Source organism: Mus caroli, unplaced genomic scaffold, assembly GCF_978045245.1.
Source record: "Mus caroli unplaced genomic scaffold, Mus_caroli_1 scaffold_8, whole genome shotgun sequence".
In the NCBI taxonomy this organism is placed as follows: Eukaryota; Metazoa; Chordata; class Mammalia; order Rodentia; family Muridae; genus Mus; species Mus caroli.
This window is the reverse complement of record NW_028227263.1, coordinates 80000005-80020547: the sequence shown is the minus strand read 5'-3', so window position 1 is coordinate 80020547 and position 20543 is coordinate 80000005. Positions and strand designations below refer to the sequence as shown.

The window sequence follows — 20543 nt, the reverse complement described above, 5'->3', positions numbered from 1 at the left end:
GGCCACATGATGTATTGAACTCCAGAGAGTAGACTACTTTAAGGCATTTAGAGCTCAGGATGGGAGATGGCCTCCCTCCCTCCCCAGAATCTATGAAGTCTTGGGGTCTGGTACAGTCTCTGGTCTGGGGCTTGTACAGATCCTTGTCTGTCTTAGAATGCATCTGTTCTTTTTTGCCTGAGGGGATGGAGCCCGGATACTGAGAAGAAAGCGAGCTCTGACAAGAAGGCTAGTTTGATGGCTCCCAACTTGAATGTTGGAGGATGTCCAGGAATTGTAGTCCTCATGAGTGTTAAATTATCCAGGTGGCTCATTGTTCATATTTAGGTATCGTGGAGAAGGACGCTCTGGGCTCTAGAAGTGGCTTGGGAGGGTGCATGTGTCCTCCCTAGGACACAGAGGCTAGCAGGACCTGATGATCCTCCCTGATAGAGTGTTTGCTCTGACCATATTGTAACTAGGGCTCTGGAAGGCTAGCAGGCCTGCACAAAGCTCATCTGGGTTGAGCCTTCACTTTGGGGGCCAGAACCCACAGCTCATTTCCTGGCATCTGAAGGGAGTTCAAGGGCATTGGAGCCAAGTATCTCATGGGATACTTGTACAGGGCTGTGACATTAAGCCCAGACGCTTTGCCCTTACTGGCCACAGAGAAATGGATGACCCACTGTCCCACCATGGTGATCCTGGGGGTAAAGAGGATGAGTTTCTTGTGCCCTGCTGGGTCAGACTCCCTTTCCTAGGCTGCTTTTGTCTTTTGTGAGAAGCCTTACCTTTCTGGCCTTTACCCTACCCCTCACATGTGCTGTGCTCAGGGCACTGCTCTTCTCAGCATGGAGAATTGCTGGTTGTACCCATACACACCCTCATGAGACACATAGTCACAAGGCATGGCTGGATATTTGCTTTTATAAACCGACTTAGGCATAGGAAGCTCTTTAATCACAACTGGGAAAGAATGGGATCCTACAGAAAAACACCAAAAACAAAAACAAAAACAAAAAAAAGCCGGGTGTGGTGGCGCACGCCTTTAATCCCAGCACTCGGGAGGCAGAGGCAGGCGGATTTCTGAGTTCGAGGCCAGCCTGGTCTACAAAGTGAGTTCCAGGACAGCCAAGGCTACACAGAGAAACCCTGTCTCGCAAAACAAAAACAAAAACAAAAACAGAAAAACACCCCACCTGCCATCCCCATGGAGCATAGAGACTGTAAGACAGGGCCCAGAGAGGTCCCAGTCCTTGTGATCACTTCAACAGCAGCTTACACTAGGATGTCCATGGCTCCCAGTTTCGCCATTGTGGCCAAGCACTTTCAGTTTTAATTTTGAGGTCTTCCCAGAAAGTCTACAACCCACTAAGGGAAATTGCCTTGTGGAAGCAATATATACCCTATGATACTTGTGACCACAGGCTGTCTCTGTGTGTGACTTCTGAGCTATTGGAAGCCAGAAGCAACCGAGAGTCCTCACACCCCCGTGCGGTGGTTCCACGCATCTCCACCCTTTCCTGCTGTGCTCATCGGAGTACTCGGACACCAGTTCACACCCAGACTCCGTCTTGTTTTAAAGAAGATCATCCCCCGCTGCTGCCACTCTGCTTCTTCAATCCTCTAAATCTCCTGGTTTCTGAAATCCCCAGATTTCTTTGCTGCTCATGGCCGTGGTAGAATAGAGGGTCTGAGCTGGTGAAGCCCAGAGGAAGAGAAGGGATTGTGGCTGGGCTTGGGCCCCATCATTACATAGTTTCTCTAAGAATAACAAGCAGGGACAGGCTCTCCCTGTCTATCTCTCGATTGTGTTCTTGGGAGTGGCAGGACTGAAGCAGCTGGCACCTCAGGTTTCCTGGGGTTAGAAAGAAACCTACTTGGGCTGATGGGCCTAGTCATTCATACAGAAACTGTGGAAAAATAGTGGCTCTGGTGCCTGGCAGCTGTCCCCTTCTTGCCCTCCTGCTTGGGTCTCTGTGAGCAGAGACCCTGCATCTTACTATGTCACACCCAAGACTCCCAAGGCAGAACACAGACAAGCCCCATCCGTGGCAAAGGAGACAGTCTAGTTTTCTAAGCTGGGAGAAATTACTGTCTAGTGTTTGTTCATATTCTCCCAGCATCTTTCAGGGTTAGGATGTGTTTGTGCAGCACTAGCCAGTGGCCTGAGGATTCCTGTGGGAGAAGAATGTTGAGTACTTAAGCTGAACTTCCCAGCCCTGATGGTAACAAGGTGTTTTCATGCCCTGGACGCTTCAGGCCTGGCAGGTTTCATCATTTCACAGGGAAGATTTGGAATGGAGTCTTGGAGGCCGCTGAATACACAGTTGAGGGAATGGAAGGCGCTAGCTCCCAGCTGATGGTCCTTGAATCAGCTTGCTCAGGCATTTCTGGTTCCCCCCCTTTTCTTGCTCTCTGCTCTGGGCTGACCTCCATTCTTTCCAGCCTTAACAGTGAAGCAGCTAGCTCCCTTGCTAGCCTGCTCACCTCCATCTGAGTCCCACCTCAGTCCTTGCTGCCAAGTGACCTGGAAAGGTCTCTCATTAAAGTCAAGAGCTTGTCAGTAAGCGGTACCAAGTCCACTGTGGCTTCCTCTGAGCCTTACAACAGGCCATCAGCTCCTCCTGTAGCTCCTTCTTCCTGTCAACCCTGGCCTCTGGTGCAGGGGTCACCCCTTCCTCAGGAGATCCCAGCTCCTCCCTCGCTTGTGTTCTGTCCCCTCTGCTGCTGCTGCTGCTGCTTCTTCTTCTTCTTCTTCTTCTTCTTCTTCTTCTTCTTCTTCTTCTTCTTCTTCTTCTTCTTCTTCTTCTTTTCTCTTTCTTTCTCTCTCTCTTTCTCTCTTTCTTTCTTTCTTTCTTTCTTTCTTTCTTTCTTTCTTTCTTTCTTTTGGTTTTTCAAGACAGGGTTTCTCTGTGTAGCCCTGGCTGTCCTGGAACTCACTCTGTAGACCAGGCTGGCCTCAAACTCAGAAATCCGCCTGCCTCTGCCTCCCGAGTGCTGGGATTAAAGGCGTGTGCCACCACGCCCAGCTCCCCTCTGCTTCTTAGAGAAGGGGCTTTTCTGTATTGCAGATGTTCCTCAGAGGGATGGACCCTCCTCGCCAGCCAGGACAAAGAGCTCCACCATGATGGCCAGTCCACATGGCAACCCTGTGCTTGTGTGCTTTTAATGAAATCTTTTACTTTCCAGTTTTCTTGTGCTATCAAAACCGTGTAAAGGTGGAACAGACTTAAAATTTATATTTTAAGGACATATAATTTGTATAGGGAAATAGCTAAAGAAAATAGCTATGGGGTAGAAACAAAAGGAAATGAAAAGGGATTTATAAAGTTTCACTATAGGAAAAAATGAACATAATACATACAGAAAAGGGGGGGACAAAATTTGTAAGGGTTATGAAAGCAAAAAACAAAAAAAGTAACTTCTAGAGGTTCAGTCATTACCTTAAATGTATATGGATTAAGCATACTATTAACGACAGAGATTTGTAGAATGGATTAAAACAAAACAAAACAACCCAAAATCCAAATATGTCACCAAAAGACTCACTTTAGATCCAAAGGTAAGAATGGGTTGAAATTAAGCAGGTTTCAAAAGATATTCCATGCAGATCATGAAGAGAAAGAGAGCCAGAAGGGGGCTATGTTAACAGGGAAAGCAGACTGGGAGGAGAGAGGGTCGTCTGTGACGAAGAAGGCCATTAGATGTCAATAGAATCCAAAGGTAGCAAAAAATAGCAATAATAAATATTTATGTGTAAATATTTTGTATGGAAATCAATGAGCATGCACAACCAAATTACCAAAGCAAAGGGAGAAACACGAATAATTATTGCATCGATGTAGAAAAAGAATTTGGCAAAGTCCAATAGCCTTTTGCAACAAAATATGTAAAAAGAACACAATCAAACTGTCTCATTGTCATGAAAGCCATAAAAGAAGATTCCATGGCTGTCATGGTACTTGGTGGTAGATGGTGGAACGCCTTTCCCTACAGAATAAGACAGAGCTGCCACACTTGCCACTTTTGTTCGACACAGTTTTAGAAGTTTTAGCAAGAGAAGTGGAGCATACAAAAAATAAAATAATAAAATAAAATAGTCATTCAAGTAGGAAAGAAAGAGGCTGAGTAGTCTCTGTCACACACGACATGATGTTAATTAGAGAAGACCCTGAAAGGTACATACATTGTGCATGCACACATGCATGTGTATGTCCGTCCATACATGAACGGTTACCAATAAACAGCAAAGTAGCAGTGTAAATCCCAGCATATACAGACTGGTTTCATTTGTGTGCACAACAGTAAACACTCTGAAAGGCAATTTATAGGACAATCCTATTTTCAGGAGTATCAGAATAACACAACACTGAGCACTTACTTAATCAGGATGTGCAAGGCTACACAGTTAGAGCTGTGACCCACTGGTGGTAGAAGTCAACAAAGAGATGGATAGGAAGTCATGTCGATGGGCTTAAGATCTTGTTTCGGCATTCGTGTTACCTAAAACGATCAACAGATACAGGTGGTTTCTGTGAATCTACCAATGCCTGTGGATTTTAGAGGACTGCATCCTAATATCCATATGGACTAGGAAATGAAAGAGAAGGATAAAATTGGAGGACTCCTGCTTCCTGAGCTCAGATCTTCTGGTTACAAAAACCAGAGCACTCCTCTGTGCTGTCACCTGATGCCTGATGGAGTCATCTAGGACCCAGAAGTTGACATTAATATATTTTGTCAAATAGTTGACACAGATAAGGGAGAACTGGAAGTCTTTTCAACAACTGGTACTAGCTAAACTGGACACCTGCATGAAATTGGAGCCCCATATTTAAAATGTGCTAAAGTCCTAATTTAAGAGCTGAAACAATTAGACACAGGAGAAAGGGGGAGAAGGGGAGGCCATGATATCCATCTTGGCAGCAATTTCTTGGATATATCAACGATACAGCCAACAACAAAAGGGAAAGTAGACACACTGGATTTCAGCACAGTCCAACATCCCTATGTGTCAAAAGACCTCATTGACATGGCAAAAAGGCAACGCACAGAATGGGAGAAAATATTTGCAAATTTCACATTAGTCAATATTCAGAATATAGACTTCTAAAACTTATCACCAACACCACCAACAGAAGAAAAAAGTTGGGAAAGGATTTGAATAGACATTTTTTAAAAAAGACGTACAGATAGCTAATTCGTGGAAAGATACTTAACATCAGTCATCCATCAATAGGAAAATGGAAGTCTGACCCACAGTGAATACTTCCTCACCCAGTGGGATATCTATTGTAATCCTAACACATACACAAAGCAAAACTGAGCACAAGTGTTTGTGACAGAAAAGAGATCTGGTAGGGATGCAAGATGGTACAGCTGCTGTGGTAGGTAGGACTGTTCCTCAAAGCCAAACCCAAGCCCTACTTCTGTCCTTGCAATTCTGCTTTTGAGAAATCAGAGACATGGATAGATACTTGGACATCTGCCTTATAATTAACAGTAGCCCAAAGGTGGAAGCCACCCAAGTATGCGTTGATACCTGGGCAGACAGAGAAATGTGGCATATGTGCATACTGAGATATTAGCCTTCCACCAGGAGGAAACACTGGGACGTGTGCAGTTAACAGCATTGTCTGGTCTTGCAGAGGACCCAGATTCACTTTCCACCACTCACATAACAGCTCTTAACCGTCTATAACTTCAGTTCCAGAAGACTTGATGCCCTCTTTTGTTCCCTGTGGGCACCAGGCATGCCTAGTGTACAAATATATACACAAGCAACAACTCATTGCTGGAAAGCGATAGATGTCAGTATTTGGTGGGGACAGATTTTCAGTTTTAGAAGAAAGGACTAGTGCTGGCTGGTGGGGGGGATGTGTGAATGTATTTACCACCACCGAATGGTACACTTTAAAATGTTCATCCTGCTTATCACTTGTTCTCCCAGTATCTGTAGCAAACTCTTCAGAATAAGATTGTGCATATACATATGCTATTATTTGCTGCCTGTGTTCACGCAGATGGTCCAGGATAAATGAGTCTGTGAATACAGGACGGGGTGACTGGTGCCTCCGAGCAACATCCTTTGCCAATGACTTATTAGCAAAGACGTTGTATTAACAAATACTAGGGGTGGGGAGATGGCTCAGAGGTCTTGCGGTCAATTCCCAGCAGCTCATAACCATCTATAATGAGGTCTGGTGCTCTCTTCTGGCCTGCAGACATACATGTGTGCAGAGTGTTGTATACATAATAAATAAATCTTTAAAAAAATACTGCCCATACTTAGTTTTTATCCTGAAAATTTGTTGCCTTCTCGACCAAAGTGAGCTTGGAGAAAGACTGAAATGAGGACAAAGCTGGATCTACTCTTTGTCCTCAGTTTTCATAGTTTTAAATTTTTAGTTAAAATTATTTCCATACAGTTTATTTTGGTCATGCTTGCCCTCTTTCCTGACTTCCTCCCAGATCTTCCTCACCTCTTCACCCACCCAACTTTATGTTCTTTCTCTCTCTCTCTCTCTTAAAATGAACAAACAAACAAGAAACAAAAGCAAGCTGGGTGGTGGCGGTGGCACATGCTTTTAATCCCAGCACTTGGGAGGCAGAGGCAGGTGGATTTCTGAGTTCGAGGCCAGCCTGGTCTACAAAGTGAGCTCCAGGGCAGCCAGGGTTATACAGAGAAACCCTGTCTTGAAAAACCAAAAAAAAAAAAAAAAAAAAAAAAAGAAAGAGAAAAGCAAAACAGAAAACACAAAAAATGAATGAAAATCAAAACAAATAGGTAAGACCAAAAAGATTTTTTTAAAAAGCCCCCCCCCCAAAAAAAAACAAAATAAAACACAATGTTCATAAAAATACCAATGAGTACATTTCATATTGGCCAACTATTCTGGACCTGACCTGGAATGTGGTTTATATAACCAGTGAGACTCCACTGGAGAACAGCGATTGTCCCTTTAAAATTGGGTATCAATTGCAGTTCTCTTCCTAGTTAGGGGTGGAATCCTGTCTGTCTTGAACCTGTATAAAGGTCTTATAAATACTGCCATAGTCTCTGTGAGTTCATATGTGCATTAGTCCTGTATCTTGAAGACAATTTCCTTGGAGTCATCCATTCTACCTCCTGTTCCACATAGATCTCTGAGCATTGATAGGAAGGAGTTGATGAAGACATACTATTTAGAGCTGAGTGTTCAATGATTCTCATTCTCTGGCCACTGTCCAGTTATGGATCTCTGCATTATTTCCCATCTACTGTTGAGAAGATTCTTTGATGTGTGTTGAGGGATGCCCTGATCTATGGGTCTAACACTGTGTCACTGGAAGTCATTTTATTGCAATGTTCCTTTAATAGAGTAATAATATTATGTTTCCCCAAGGCCTGTGACCTATGTAGTGTCAGTTTCTTTACCCCTTTGGTAGTGTCAGGCATGCATTCTATCTCATGGAATGGGCTTTAAATCCAATCAAAGAGTGACTGGTTGCTCTTATAACATTTGTGCCACTATTGCACTGGTATATCTTTGAGGTAGGTCCATGTTGTAGGTCATAGGGTTTATACCTGGGTGATACTGATAATTAATTTTCTCTTCTAGTTTGTGTGCAGAGTTCCTTCCAGTACCATGAACCCTGGTCAGCAGTTAAGTTCCAGCTTCCTTCTCAGTGTTCAGTGGCATAACTGAGTGTTTTATTCAGCAATAGGGCCTTATCATCAGGTTGTAGAGAGCAACCAGTAGCCTTGGCAATAGCTGTGATATTAGAGGGTTTCCATGGGGCCTCTTTGGGCAACAACTCAACAAGGTGTAATCTATTCCAGGGGATGAAGGTATCACTTGGTGGTATAATGTCTAGTTGGGGCATTGTCTCCCCTATTATTTGTTGACTCTAAATAGATTCCTTTCATATATGTATATACTTCAGGAACCTTCTATATAGTAGGTCTCCATCTAGTTTTTAAAAGTATTATTAGAATTGGTTGTCTTTCCAGAATATATTTTAAAAACCTCACAGCTAGCATCCCACATATAAGGGAAAGCGTACAACATTTGTCTTTGGGGATCTAGGTTGCCTAACCCGGGATGCTTTTATTTCTAGCTCTATCCATTTACATGCAAGTCCATAATTTCATTTTTCTTAATAGCTGAGTAATAGTGTATTGTGTAAATGTACCACAGTAATACATCTTCAACATCCATTCATCAGTTGATAGACATCTAGGCTGTTTTCCCGTTTCTGGCTGTTATAAATAGAGCAGCAATGAGCATGGATAAGCAAGTGTCTCTGTGGCAGGATGTACAGTCCTTAGGTCCATTCTCAAGAGTGGTACGGCTGCATCTTAAGGTTGATCCATTCTCAGCTTCTTGAGGAGCCTCTACACGGATTTCTATAGAGGTCGTACCAGTTCGCACTCCCACCAGCAGTGGATGAGTGTTCCTCTTTCTCTATGTCCTCCCCAGCATGTGCTGTCATTTGTTTTATTGATCTTGCCATTCTGACTGATATAAGATAAAATCTCAAAGTAGTTTTAACTTGCATTCCCCTGGTGATGAAGGACTTGAGCATTTCTTTAAATGTTTCTCAGTCATGTATGTTTCATCTTTTCAGAACCCTCTGCCTCCCTCTGCTTCCCTCTGCCTCCCTCTGCCTCCCTCTGCTTCCCTCTGCATCCCTCTGCCTCCCTCTGCTTCCCTCTGCATCCCTCTGCCTCCCTCTGCATCCCTCTGCCTCCCTCTGCATCCCTCTGCATCCCTCTGCATCCCTCTTCATCCCTCTGCATTCAGCCATTCAGTTTGACCAGCACTATTTCTTAAAGGTGCTACCTTTTCTCCAGTGCTTTTTGTTTGTTTTTGCTCCTTTGTTAAAATCAGGTGTCTGACGACGTGTGGAATTATGTCTGGATCTTTAATTCAATTGCATTGGTCAACATATCTGTTTTTATGCCAACACCATGCTGTTGGCTGTGGGCTTGCTGTAAACTGCCTTTATTATGTTGAGATATTTCCCTTACATCCCTAGACTCTCTGGGCTTTTATTATGAAAGGATACTAGATTTTGTCAAAGGCCTTTTCTAAGTCTAATGAAATGGTTATGTGATTTTATGTTTTAGTTTGTTTATGTTATTGCTTCTTGGCCTTTTGGCTAAGATCAAGTGTAGTTTGTTTATGTAGTGGATTACATTTATTGATTTATATATGTTGAATCATCTCTGCATCTCTGGGATGAAACCAACTTGATTATGGCAGGTGATCTTTTTGATGTTCTTGGATTTGGTTTACAAGTATTGAGAATTTTTGCATCTATTTTCAGAAGGGATTGGCCTATAATTTTCTTTCTTTCTTTTGTCTTTGGTATCAGGTAGCTTTGTAAAAATAATGAGAAAATATAATCCTCTAGTTTTTATTTGTAGAATAATTTGGGAAGTATTGGCGTTAATTCTTCTTTGAAGGTCTGGTACAAATCTGCATTGAATCCGTCTGGCCCTTTTTCTGGTTGGGGACTTTTAATTACTGATGCTATTTCACTGGGGATTATAGGTATATTTAAGCTGATTGTTTGATCTTGCTTTAATTTTCTGTACCTTTGGCCTGGATCCTCCTCCCGTCTCTATACCTCTATTTATAGGTTTAGTCTTGTCGGGTATCCCAGAATTCCAAGATGTTTTATTCCTGGGATTCCCCCCCCCTTTTTAAGTTCTAAAAAGACTGAGAGGGGAAGCGGGAAATATATAGGGGCACCCTGGGTCCACACTGAGACAGGGCCCAGGAAATGGAGGTGGGTGGGAGGAGGGGCTCCTGCAGGCAGACTACTGCAGGGCTAAGTGAGTCTGGAGAAGCTGGCACAAAAGAGGTAGGGAAGGGGGCTTCCGACCATACTTTTCAATTCCTTGATTAATTTGCTTTGACTGAGTATATATTTTTCTACTATGTCTTCAAGACCTGAAATTCTCTTTTCTGTGTCTTAATCTGTTGGTGAGGCTTTCCTGTGAGGTTTTTGTTGGATGTCCTGAGTTTTCACTTCCCAGTTCTATTTCAGTTTGGGTTTTCTTTGCTGATTCTATTTTCTTTGTTAAGTTTTACTTTCATGTCTTGAAGCATTTTTTTATTATTTCACTACACTGTGTTTTATGGTCCTTAAAAAACATTTTTTCATGTTTTCCCTAAGGTCTTTAGACATATTCATAGTTGCTATTTTGAAGTCTTCGTCTTGTGCTTCAGCTATAGTGGTTTTCTGAGGGCCCAGTGCAATGGGGTCTTGGAGGAGACATATTGCCTTGAGTGGCCATGTTTCTGTGCTAGGATCCAGACATCTGGACTTAGGATGTTTGAAGTGTTTCATGGTGTAGGTATCTGTTCTTGTCTTCTTGGAGTGGTTGGTCTATCCTTTGGCTTCTCTTGTCACTCTGGGTTCTAGGCACATGTGATGGTCGTGGGGGTTCCCATTAGAGAGCATTTCTGTAGGTTGGTGGGTGTACAAATAAACTAAAGGTGGCTTAGGAGGCAAGGCTGAGAGGGGAAGCAGGAAAGAGCTAGAGGAACCCTGGGTCCACACTGAGGCAGAGCCCAGGAAATAGAGGTAGGGTGAAGGAGGGGTTTCCTGTAAGTACTCTGCTAAGTCTGGAGAAACTGGAGCAAAAGAGCTGGCGGGGGTCGGGGGGGGGGTGGAGAAGTCTGACTATATATTTTTTTAATTCCTTGATTAATTTGCTCTGAAAGGGCTTTTGTGTATCCTAGCACAGGAATTTATGTCTTATGCACAACTCGGTAGGAAGTATTCCCACATTCATGTGATTATACATTTACCTACCTCCCAGGGTCCCCAGGCAGCCATGTGCAATGGAAAGTCTCCCAAGTCCCCTTAGCACACCTGTTGTTTTATAAGAGGGGTGGCAGAAGATGAAGCCAAGCCTTACAAGGTTAAAAGGAGGAACCGGCTGCCAGGAACAGCCTCCCACCTGCACCCTGGTACAGCAGGCACAGGCGTGGATGATGGCGAGAAGAGGCACCTAGGAAAACTGGCCTCAGGCAAGGTGGGCTTGCTTTCCAGGTGGGAAAGAAGGCGTTTTATGAAACCTGGAGCAGGAACCTTGGCTCCTGTGTCTGTTGTGGGTGTGGGTGTTAAGCCACCGCACATGAGTTGGGCTTGTGAGGCAAGCAAGAGAGGAGGGAGGTACAGGAGATGTCCGTGGTTGAAGGGAGTATGGGACCGCCAGCTCAGGATTTGGAAGGCTTGTGGTGGAGAAGATTAAGGTAGGAGAGGCCACGTCAGGACTGAGGCTGATCCACACTGCCGGATGCTCTGCTCATTCTGCTGCCGTGCCTGTGTCCCAGGAACACAGTCTACTGTCTGTGTCCTCTCTTTCAGAACCTTGTGAGGTATTCATGAGCCCAGGCCCTCTCTAGAGGCTGCTGGGGAGACAGAATCCATATCTGTGCACACAGGAACAAATCTGAGCAGGGTCCTGAAGGGGTTCATGGTAGCATCATTCCCCAGGAGCTAAAAGCTAGAAGCACAGGAGTGTGTCCACTGCTTGATGGACAGATAAGCCAAGTATAGCAGATAGGCAACATGGAATGTTGTATTCCGCCTTAAAAAGAAAGACGTTCGGGTATGGTCTGTACAAAGGCTGATCCTAAAGGACACAGTGCTTAGTGAAATAAGCTGGTCACCAAGGACAAGTAGCAGATGATCCCATTTAGGCCCAAGCTCTAGAGCCATCAGACCTATGGAGACAGAATAGAGGGACTGGGGAAGTGGGGAGCTAAGTGTTCAGTGGGAGGAGCATTTGATTTAACCCTTGACAGGGTGGTCAAGTTCTGGAGGCAAAACTGTGCACACAAACATGGTACAAGTTATAGGCTGTATGCTCTAAGAATTTTACTGTCAAGATAAAAGATGTATTGGTTCCATTTGGCTTGGTTACTAGTATCTTTCTATCCACTTAAGGCACCACAAGCAAGGTACCTTGCTACCCACTTGTGTGTAACAACAGGAATAATCGGCATGTATTATCCTAGCCATAGATACCATCCAACACAATTCAGTGAAAGGGAATCCTACAGAGTGGGAGCTGCCATATCCTGAACCATATGAGAGCAAGTGACTGAAGCGCCTCCATGATGAGGGGCTGTCTTCTCTTCTAAAGGGTGGCACTGAGCTAATAAGCAATGCCAGCCAGAGGGGAGGTTGGTAGGAGTCAGTAAAGCGATGGTGGGGCTAACCCTGCTGGCTGATGACCCTGGACATGAGGAAAGTCTCTCTCTCTCTCTCTCTCTCTCTCTCTCTCTCTCTCTCTCTCTCTCTCTCTCTCTCTCTGCCTGTGGTTGTGTGGGCTGTAGCTACCAACAGGTCTAAGAAGAAGAGCGGTATGGTCTGATTGGTGTTGTAGAACTACTTCTGATGCAGGCATCGTGGCACACACTGAGCATCTGGGTAGGGGGCTGAGGAATGATACAAACCTGGACTATATAGACAGAGACTGTTTTAAAAAAATAAAAATACTTCTGTAGCTGGAATGTGGCTCAGTGGTAGTGTGTCCACCTACCATACTCAAGCCTCCGGGTGCTGTAATACACAAGAGCTGCTTTTCCGTGTCTTTGCTGAGGGGCAAAGAATGGAGTCCTACTTCTGGATTTTGGTCCCTGGATCTGTACACAAGCTGCTTCCAGGACAGATGTCCCCAAAAGACCTCACTGCACGGGGTGTTCTGTGGGCTGCTGTGACCTTTCCACACCCATTGCAGAGCCTTCTGGGTGTAGGTGATTTGGTTCTCCCTGGGTGGGGGTTCTCGGGTGACACCAGAGCAGGAATGTTTTAAGGCACCAGTTGCAGACAGAAACAGGTGGTGTGGCACCAGAAACCCTGCGGATGGTCAGCCAAGTTGGAAAGCAGGGCCACCCGTCAGAGCTGTTGGTTGTTCTTCGCTTCCTTAACAACCATGGAGTGGTATTAAAAACCCGAGACCATCCAGGCAAGCTGTTTGGAGGAAAAATGACATCAATTTTGCTTTATTACCATATGAGACAGACAACGAGTCTCTTTGTGGTACCCCTCCCCCTGAAGGCAGCCCACCGTTAGAATGCTCATTGGTTCTTACACGTGAGCGCATGCTAGAAGCCCTGGGAGGCTCCTTCAACACACATAGCCAATCTCTGTTTCAGGGCGTCTGGGGACTCCAGTGTATGCATTTCCAATTCATGCCTGGGACCTCCCTTAGAGGTCCTGTGGATTTAGTAAATTTAGCCCTTGCCTTTTTGGGGTGAGGTCCGAATGGGGCAGGATGGGACTCTGGACAGGCTCTGGCTCATCCCAATGACAGCTTTGCGAAAACCCTACCTAGTGTGATAACCAGGCACCTCCCCATCTGTCCCAACCTCTCATCCCTTCTCCAATCCCTGTCTGCGATCCCAAGCATCTCTGTGTCCCCAAGTCACCCAGCTGGGAGAGCCACAGTATGCTGTTGGCAGCAAGTATACCTGCTTGGCTCAGGCTGCTGAGGGAATGTGACAAAGGCGGCCAGGGTTCTGAGCTCTGACTGGAACACAGCCAGAGTTGGACACTAGGGACAGACTTTCCAGACAATTGGCTGTACTGCTGCAGGCCTGGCCAGGTGTCCCCCTAAACACCAGGCGCTGCCTTCTAGACTTCCCCTGAGCAGGTATTTCCATGGGAAAGAGAGGCAGAGCATCTTGTTGGCTTGTCTGGGGCTTGCACCTTGGTTTGCTGCTGTTATCAGACGTTCATCAGTCTTTCCTGGCCTGGAGGGAGCTCCCGTGACCATTCTGCCCTGCCTTATGTCCTGCCCCACCCCATGCAGTTCTGTGGGTGGGCCGTCTGCAAACAGCAGTCGACAGAGTGCTCAGCTGTGGTGGTTAGGCTTGGCTAAGTGTTCCCTGGGATAAGTACCTGCATTATAAGGGGATGATGTCTCCCGCTTATAGTCATGATGTTGTAATAGTTACCTTTCTCTTGTGCTAAAACAGCATGACCAAGGCAACTTACAGAAGGAGAGGCTTATTTGAGGCTTAGGGTTTCTGAGGCATAAGAGCATAATTAGCACATTGGCAGGGAAATATGGCAGCAGGCAGGTGTGGAGGCTGGAGTTGGAACCTGAGAGCTGAGGGCTCACATCTCAAAATGACAAGCATGAAGCAGAGAGATTGAACTTGAAATGGTGTGTGGCTTTTGAAACCTCCCAGCCCACTCCCAGTGACATACTTCCTCTAGCCAGGCCATCCCTTGCTAGGGCTACTCAAACAAGGCCACAAACTGGAGACCAACTTCAAGTGCCAGAGTCCATAGAAGACATTTTCTCATTCAGACCACCACAGATACTCAAGACATGAGGCTTTCATAAATGAATTATCCTTTTAAATGTGACTACAGACACACCATAGAATTTACTGTCGCAGCCATGTGTAAGTTTAGTGACCCTAAATGTATCCACCTGTCGTCTAACCAGCATCCAGATGGCCTCATCTCCTAGAGCTGACCCTGTGCACCTGTTTCCCGTTTCTAGCATTTTCTCCATTTTTTCCTTCTCCACAGCCCCTGGGGTGTGAGGCTGTTTCCTTCCTTTGTCTCACGTCATTCTTTGTGAAGTCATTCCAAGGGAGGCAAACACACCTTGGGCCATGGAATACGCACACCACTAGGCTATTCTCAGCCTGACAATGGATGATTCTATCTCAAGGACCTGCCCTGTGTGCACACCATTGCCTGTGGGTTCTGTGTCCTCTGTTCATGCAGCAGACCAGAACACCACCCAGAAATTGCTTGCCTCACTACTATCTTACTTAAGTAGTTAAAAGACGTAAGGCATGCTCACATGGTATGGCCTCGTCTGGCCTGGAACTTGGCTGTGAATGTCAGGGTCACCTCCAACTTCTAATTCCTCCACCTTTAGTCTCCCAAGTACCAGGATTACAGGGGTGAACCCCACTGTCTTAGGGTTACCATGGCTATGATGTAACACCACCACCAAAAGCAGGCTGGAGAAGAAAGGGTTTATTTGGGTTACACTTCCACATTGTTCAGCATTGAAGAAGTAAGGACAAGAACTCAAATGGGGCAGGAACCTGAAGGCAGGAGCTGAGGCAGGCCGTGGAGCGGGCTGCTTCCTGGCTTGCTCAGCCTGCTTTCTTATAGAAGCCAAGACCACCAGCCCAGGGATGGCACCACCCACAATGGATTGGGCCCTCCCCTGTTAATCACTAATTAAGAAAATGCCTTACACCTGGATTTTCTGAAGGCATTTTTCTCAATTGATGACTCTGGAGCAATTGATAATTATTGGTAAACTGGGAGCAGTTTTCTCAGATAATTATTATAGCTTGTGTCAAGTTCACATGAGACTAGCTAGCGTACCCACCATGTTTGACTTCTCATTTTATATATATGTATATATATACACACATATATACATATATACATACATGTATATATGTTGTATATATAATAAATAGGTGTTCTATTCATATATATATGTATATGTATCATTCATTTGTTTATTTATATTTTATTGCATGCATGACACACTTATGTCCACACAACAGTGCATATATAGAAATCAGAGGACAACTTGCAGGCTTCTATTCTACCTTTCATTATGTGGGTTTCAGGGTTTGAACTCATGTCATCGGTCTTAGTAACGAGCGTTGTTATCCCTGGAGCTACCTTGTCAGCCTGCATGGTATTCTTGAATGTCTTTGGGGTTTGGCTAATATAGTATTATAGTTATTGTGCATTTAATTTTTATGTTTGGGTGCTGGGATGGAAGCCAGGGCCTCCTGTGTGCTACATCTCAGCTGTCTCATTGAGCTCACATGCACTCCAAATGCATTGCTAAAGCAGCCCCCTGTGACCAAGCCCTGTACAACTTGAATCGCTTCTTCTTTAACACCAAGCTTGCTTGCTTTGTTTGGAATTTCCATGTTTAGAACTGATATATACCAGTTCAAGTCCAGTCCTCATACTGGGTGTTTCAGGGGAAAAAAATGAATTAGAGCCATTTGGGAGGTTCTTGAAATATCCAAACAAGGAAAAAGCTGTGTGTTCCTTTCTTGCCCCAGGGTCAGGAATAGATAATGAAGAGCTGACTTCAGAATTGGGGACACTGAGAACATAGCAATTGAGTGCTTTTCTTGTGGGAAAAAAATATTAAGTTGCACAAAGATAGATTTTTTTATTTAACCATAATAGCAGTGTGCAAGGTCCAAGCTGTAGCACAGCTAATTCCGTGTCACAGAGTTGCCGACAGTCTATGCTTGCCGAGTTTGCAGGCTCAGTATCCTTTGGATGGCCAGCTGCACTTGGCCTGGATTGACCCTGGGCTTCCCGCTGCCCGGGCCATAGCTTCCTGCTGCTTCTGGAGAGTCTGGAGGGTAGGAGAGAGGCAGGGTGTGTGGGATGTTTTAGTGCCCTTGATATGAAATCCCCTTCCAGGTGATGTCTGTGAGCTAAAACCAAGAGTCAGATTGAGAAAGTACTCATCCCTGCTTTCTCCATATCGGTAACTATGAGTACCCTATTACCTCCCCATCAAACCTCTCAAAGCTCTGCTTTTGCCATCAAAGAAGAGAGGACCTCAGGTGAGCTGTGCTGACCTGGGAGCCTCACATCAATGGGCCTTCTTGTTTCTTGAAAACCCCAGTTCCTCTGCCATGTGATCTTTCCTTTCATTCCTCCTCTTGGAAGACCTTCTGGGATGTCTTGATGTTGAGGTCCTGAATAGTACCTTCTGCTGACAAGAGGCATATTTGTACCTAAGTTGGTGTTCTGTGACCATGATGAAATAAATACCTAAGATAAGAACCTTACAGAGAAAAGTTCTTTCATGCCCACAGCTTGGGGGGCTCAGGTCCAGTTCTAGCAGACTCACTACTTTGGAGGCTTGCAAAGGTAAAAGATGACAATCATGGGTAAATGGAGAGAGAGAGAGAGAGAGAAAGAGAGAGAGAGAGAGAGAGAGAGAGAGAGAGAGAGAGAGAGAGAGAGAGAGAGAGCTTGGAGACCCACAGCCTTGCTCCAGCACCTAAAGGCCTCTCACTGAGCCCTTCTCAGCCATCCCTACTACACCATCCTGGGGCCAAGTCTTTATGCATGTTTATTTGGGGGATACCAAATGGCCATAAAGGGAAAACTTGAGAAGAGCACGTGTCTTTCTGTCACTATGATGTGCTGCCATGGCAGCCTTTGGTTAGTATCAGGACTTTGGGGAACACAGGGAGAGATGGATATTTTGACTAGATGAACCTAGCTTAGATAAATCAGGGTGTTGCTAATTGGCTCTGAGCCTTCACCTTACAAGAGCCTATTTCTTGTAGGGGGTAATACAGATGCCATCCTTTCTGAGTGCTAACAGAAGGTTAAGATGAAACAGGCTGACACATTGCAAGTTTCTGCACCCCTACCCCCTTGCCTTTAGTCCTTCTGCATGAAAGCCTGGGGTGAGAGTTTTGACTTTTCTGCTTGTATTACCTAACATCCATTTCTTTGTTTCTTTGAGCTATATGTTTTAAAAAACATATTCATTTTATGGTGTGTGTGTATCTCTCTCTCTCTCTCTCTCTCTCTCTCTCTCTCTCTCTCTCTCTCTCTGTGTGCGTGTATATTTATGTATGTATGTGTGATGTATGTGTGCTTATAGAAACCAGAAGAATGTATCAGATTCCATGGAACTAGAGTTATATGCAGTTGTGAGCTGTCCAACAGTGATGCTGAGAATTGGGTGTAGATCATCTGGAAAAGCAATAAGTGGCCATCGCTGCTCAGCCATCTCCCTAGTGCCTGTGCTAGACCTGTTCAAAACGGAACAACTGGGTTCCCTCTTCCTTTTGTATGTAATGTGCATATGTGTGTGACTCCAGAATTTTCTATCATATACAGTAGGGGGAATATGAATTCTCTTTTAATTAATTGTGTGTATGTATGTATATATCATGTATGTATGAGCACAGGCATGCCTGTGTCACAGTCATCTGTGGAGGTCAGAGGATGTCTTTCAAGAGTTGCTTCTTGCCTTCCACCTGCTGAAGCAGGGAGGTCTGACTTGTTTTCTCTGCTTCACGGAATCCTCTAGGCTCTCTGGCCCAAGTGCTTCCAAGTGGATCTCTTGTCTCTGCCTCCCATCTCTTCATAGAAATACAGGGATTATAGATGTGTGCTATTGCATCTGGGCTTTTTTCGGGGGGTGGGGCTGGGAAGTGTTAGTAGTGGTCATTGAATACAAGTTCTAGAGACTGAACTTTAGTCATAGGTCTGTGCTGTTAGCTTCTTAACCCGCTAAGCTCACTCTGGCCCTAGATTCCCCTTTACTGAGGCTTTTAGGTCTCAGAAAATGTTAAGAGCATCTGGGAAATGTTCTCATTTGTGTATATATATATATACTTTTTTTTTTTGCTAAAAATCACACTTTATTGACACTGAAATTTGAATTACATGTTAATTATTATTTGTAGTTTTTCTCATACTAGAAAAGGAATAAAAAGTGCATTTAGATTTTTTTTTAATCAATACTGTGGTTTTTTTTTAGACAAGTTTTAAAAGTATAGAAAAGTTGGACAGTAGGATAGTGTTCACATGCACAATTGTTTATATTTTTAGCATTTTACATTTACAGAATATGGTTGTTAATTATCAGGAGACCAATATTGACTAATACCTAATCGAATGTTCATGGTTTATGCAGATTTCTTTAGTCTTTATCTAGTAACTTTTCTCTATTCCACGCCACCATCCAGAACACTGCTCTACTTGAAAAGTTATATTTGTATCTCTATTTTTCTCTCTTACTAGGTATACAACATGTTTCAGCATAGGAGCCTTGGGATTAAAATTAACATTCAAGTCACCAAGCTGGTCCTTCTGAGACAACGCCCTGTAAGTCGTTGTGGGTGCCTTTCAGAGCATGCTGAGAACTTAACTGGGTTTGGCTGTGTCGGCTAGGGAGGGCTTTAGGAAAACAAGCTTGCTCACCCTCCTGGCTTTGACAATGACACCCTTGTGAGAGAAGAGGAGGAGCCACAGGGTTTCGAACCATGGGAGTATGCAGGCTGCTTAAATCTCAGGGACCACTGAGCCATGGGGTCACACACATCTTCTCCTGCTCCTGGAAGGTCTGACATATAACTCTCACGTATGCGGAAAGCTGGGTGAGGTCTCAGAAGTGAGGCTTCTCCTGGACCACCTTCCTTACTGGGACCCAGCAGAGCCTTGGGTTGGGTGTTTCAATTGAGTGTCTCCCTTTAAGCCAGGACTACCTGCAATGTGAAGCAATCGGTAGACATTAAGAGAGTGCACTGGTTTTATAGACTGTTCTGTTTCTGAGAAGTATTTTGGTTTGCTTTAATGATAGTCACTATTTGAACTTGTGGATAAAGTCCCAAATGGTCGTCCTTGGGGCCTCCTGAACATCCTTTGGTTCTAGGCTAACTTAAGACATATGTAGAATTCTGTCTTTAAGAGTATCAACCATTCATAATATAGACTGGGGGCAACTTTGGCTTCCTGAAGGACACTGTCTTTGACTACCTCCTTCAATTTCTTTTAGGCCAAGTTATCCATTGGGCACCATGGTGAGCGGTCCCTGGAGAGCTTCTGTCACTGGCAGAATGAAGAGTATGGAGGAGCACGTTACCTTGGCAATAACCAGGTGCCAGGAGGCAAGGATGATACGCCTCCTGTGGATGCTGCTGTATTTGTGACCAGGTAAGCCTAGCACGAGAGGAAAAAGACCATGTTAGCAATCCAGACTTGGATTGTCAACTTAGAACAAGCCTTTGTCTACTTGCTTGGGTTTCAGGTTCCTCATTGGTCAAATGGGATTGTTGTAGGTCCAGCCTATGAGTGCTGAGCCAAAACAAACAAACAAACAAACAAACAAACAAAACTATTGCCTATAAGCAGTGCCTAACCCACAGTGTTAACCATCAGAAATTCTAAACAACCAAAGACTTAGAACGTTGTAGAAATCCATGTACTCTCCCTTCCTCTCCCTCCTTCTTACTAATAGCATGCTAGTAAGAGAGGTACTGAGAGGGTTTGCAGCTGCTGCAGACTGACTGGGGAAACAGGTTAGGGAGGGAAATGTATGCTGGAGTTCCCTGTGGGAGAACTCCACCCAGGATGACCTGCACAGCCTTGCAGGACACACTGTCCACAGAACCACCAGAACCCCCTAGAAAACTCCATCTTTTAGATGCACATGGACATCATGTGAAGAACTCTGAAGCAGAGGTTAAGGTTCCTTTCTAGCCACCATCATCCTTCTAGACCAAAGGGCCAAGAAGTACATAGCAGAAACCCAGGGCAGCCTCTGAAGCCACAAGAAAACATGCTGCTGTAATTTCCTAGTGCCACCATAACCACTGACCAAAGCAGATGACCCTAAATAATGAAAAGTAACCCTTTACATTCAAAATTGGGGTGTTGGTAAGGCCCCACTCTCCCCAAATCCTCAAGTGGAGGGTCATTCTCTGTTTTCTCCCTTCTGGTGGCTATTGCCACTGTCGGTAGCCCCCAGCTTGTGGACACATCACTTGAGTGTCTCTTCCGCCATC

The 20543-nt window shown here is 44.7% G+C and overlaps 1 protein-coding gene and 1 pseudogene across 1 annotated transcript in view; both read left to right on the top strand.

Moving 5' to 3' along the window:
- Adamts17 (ADAM metallopeptidase with thrombospondin type 1 motif 17) overlaps positions 1-20543 on the top strand; it is a 306153-nt gene that overhangs the window by 50789 nt on the left and 234821 nt on the right. Inside the window, exons 5-6 of the mRNA XM_021167985.3 lie at positions 18781-18864; positions 19535-19692. Coding sequence (XP_021023644.1) covers positions 18781-18864; positions 19535-19692 — 242 coding nt within the window. The remainder of the gene's footprint in view (positions 1-18780; positions 18865-19534; positions 19693-20543) is intronic.
- LOC115031682 (U2 spliceosomal RNA) lies at positions 9107-9217 on the top strand (annotated as a pseudogene).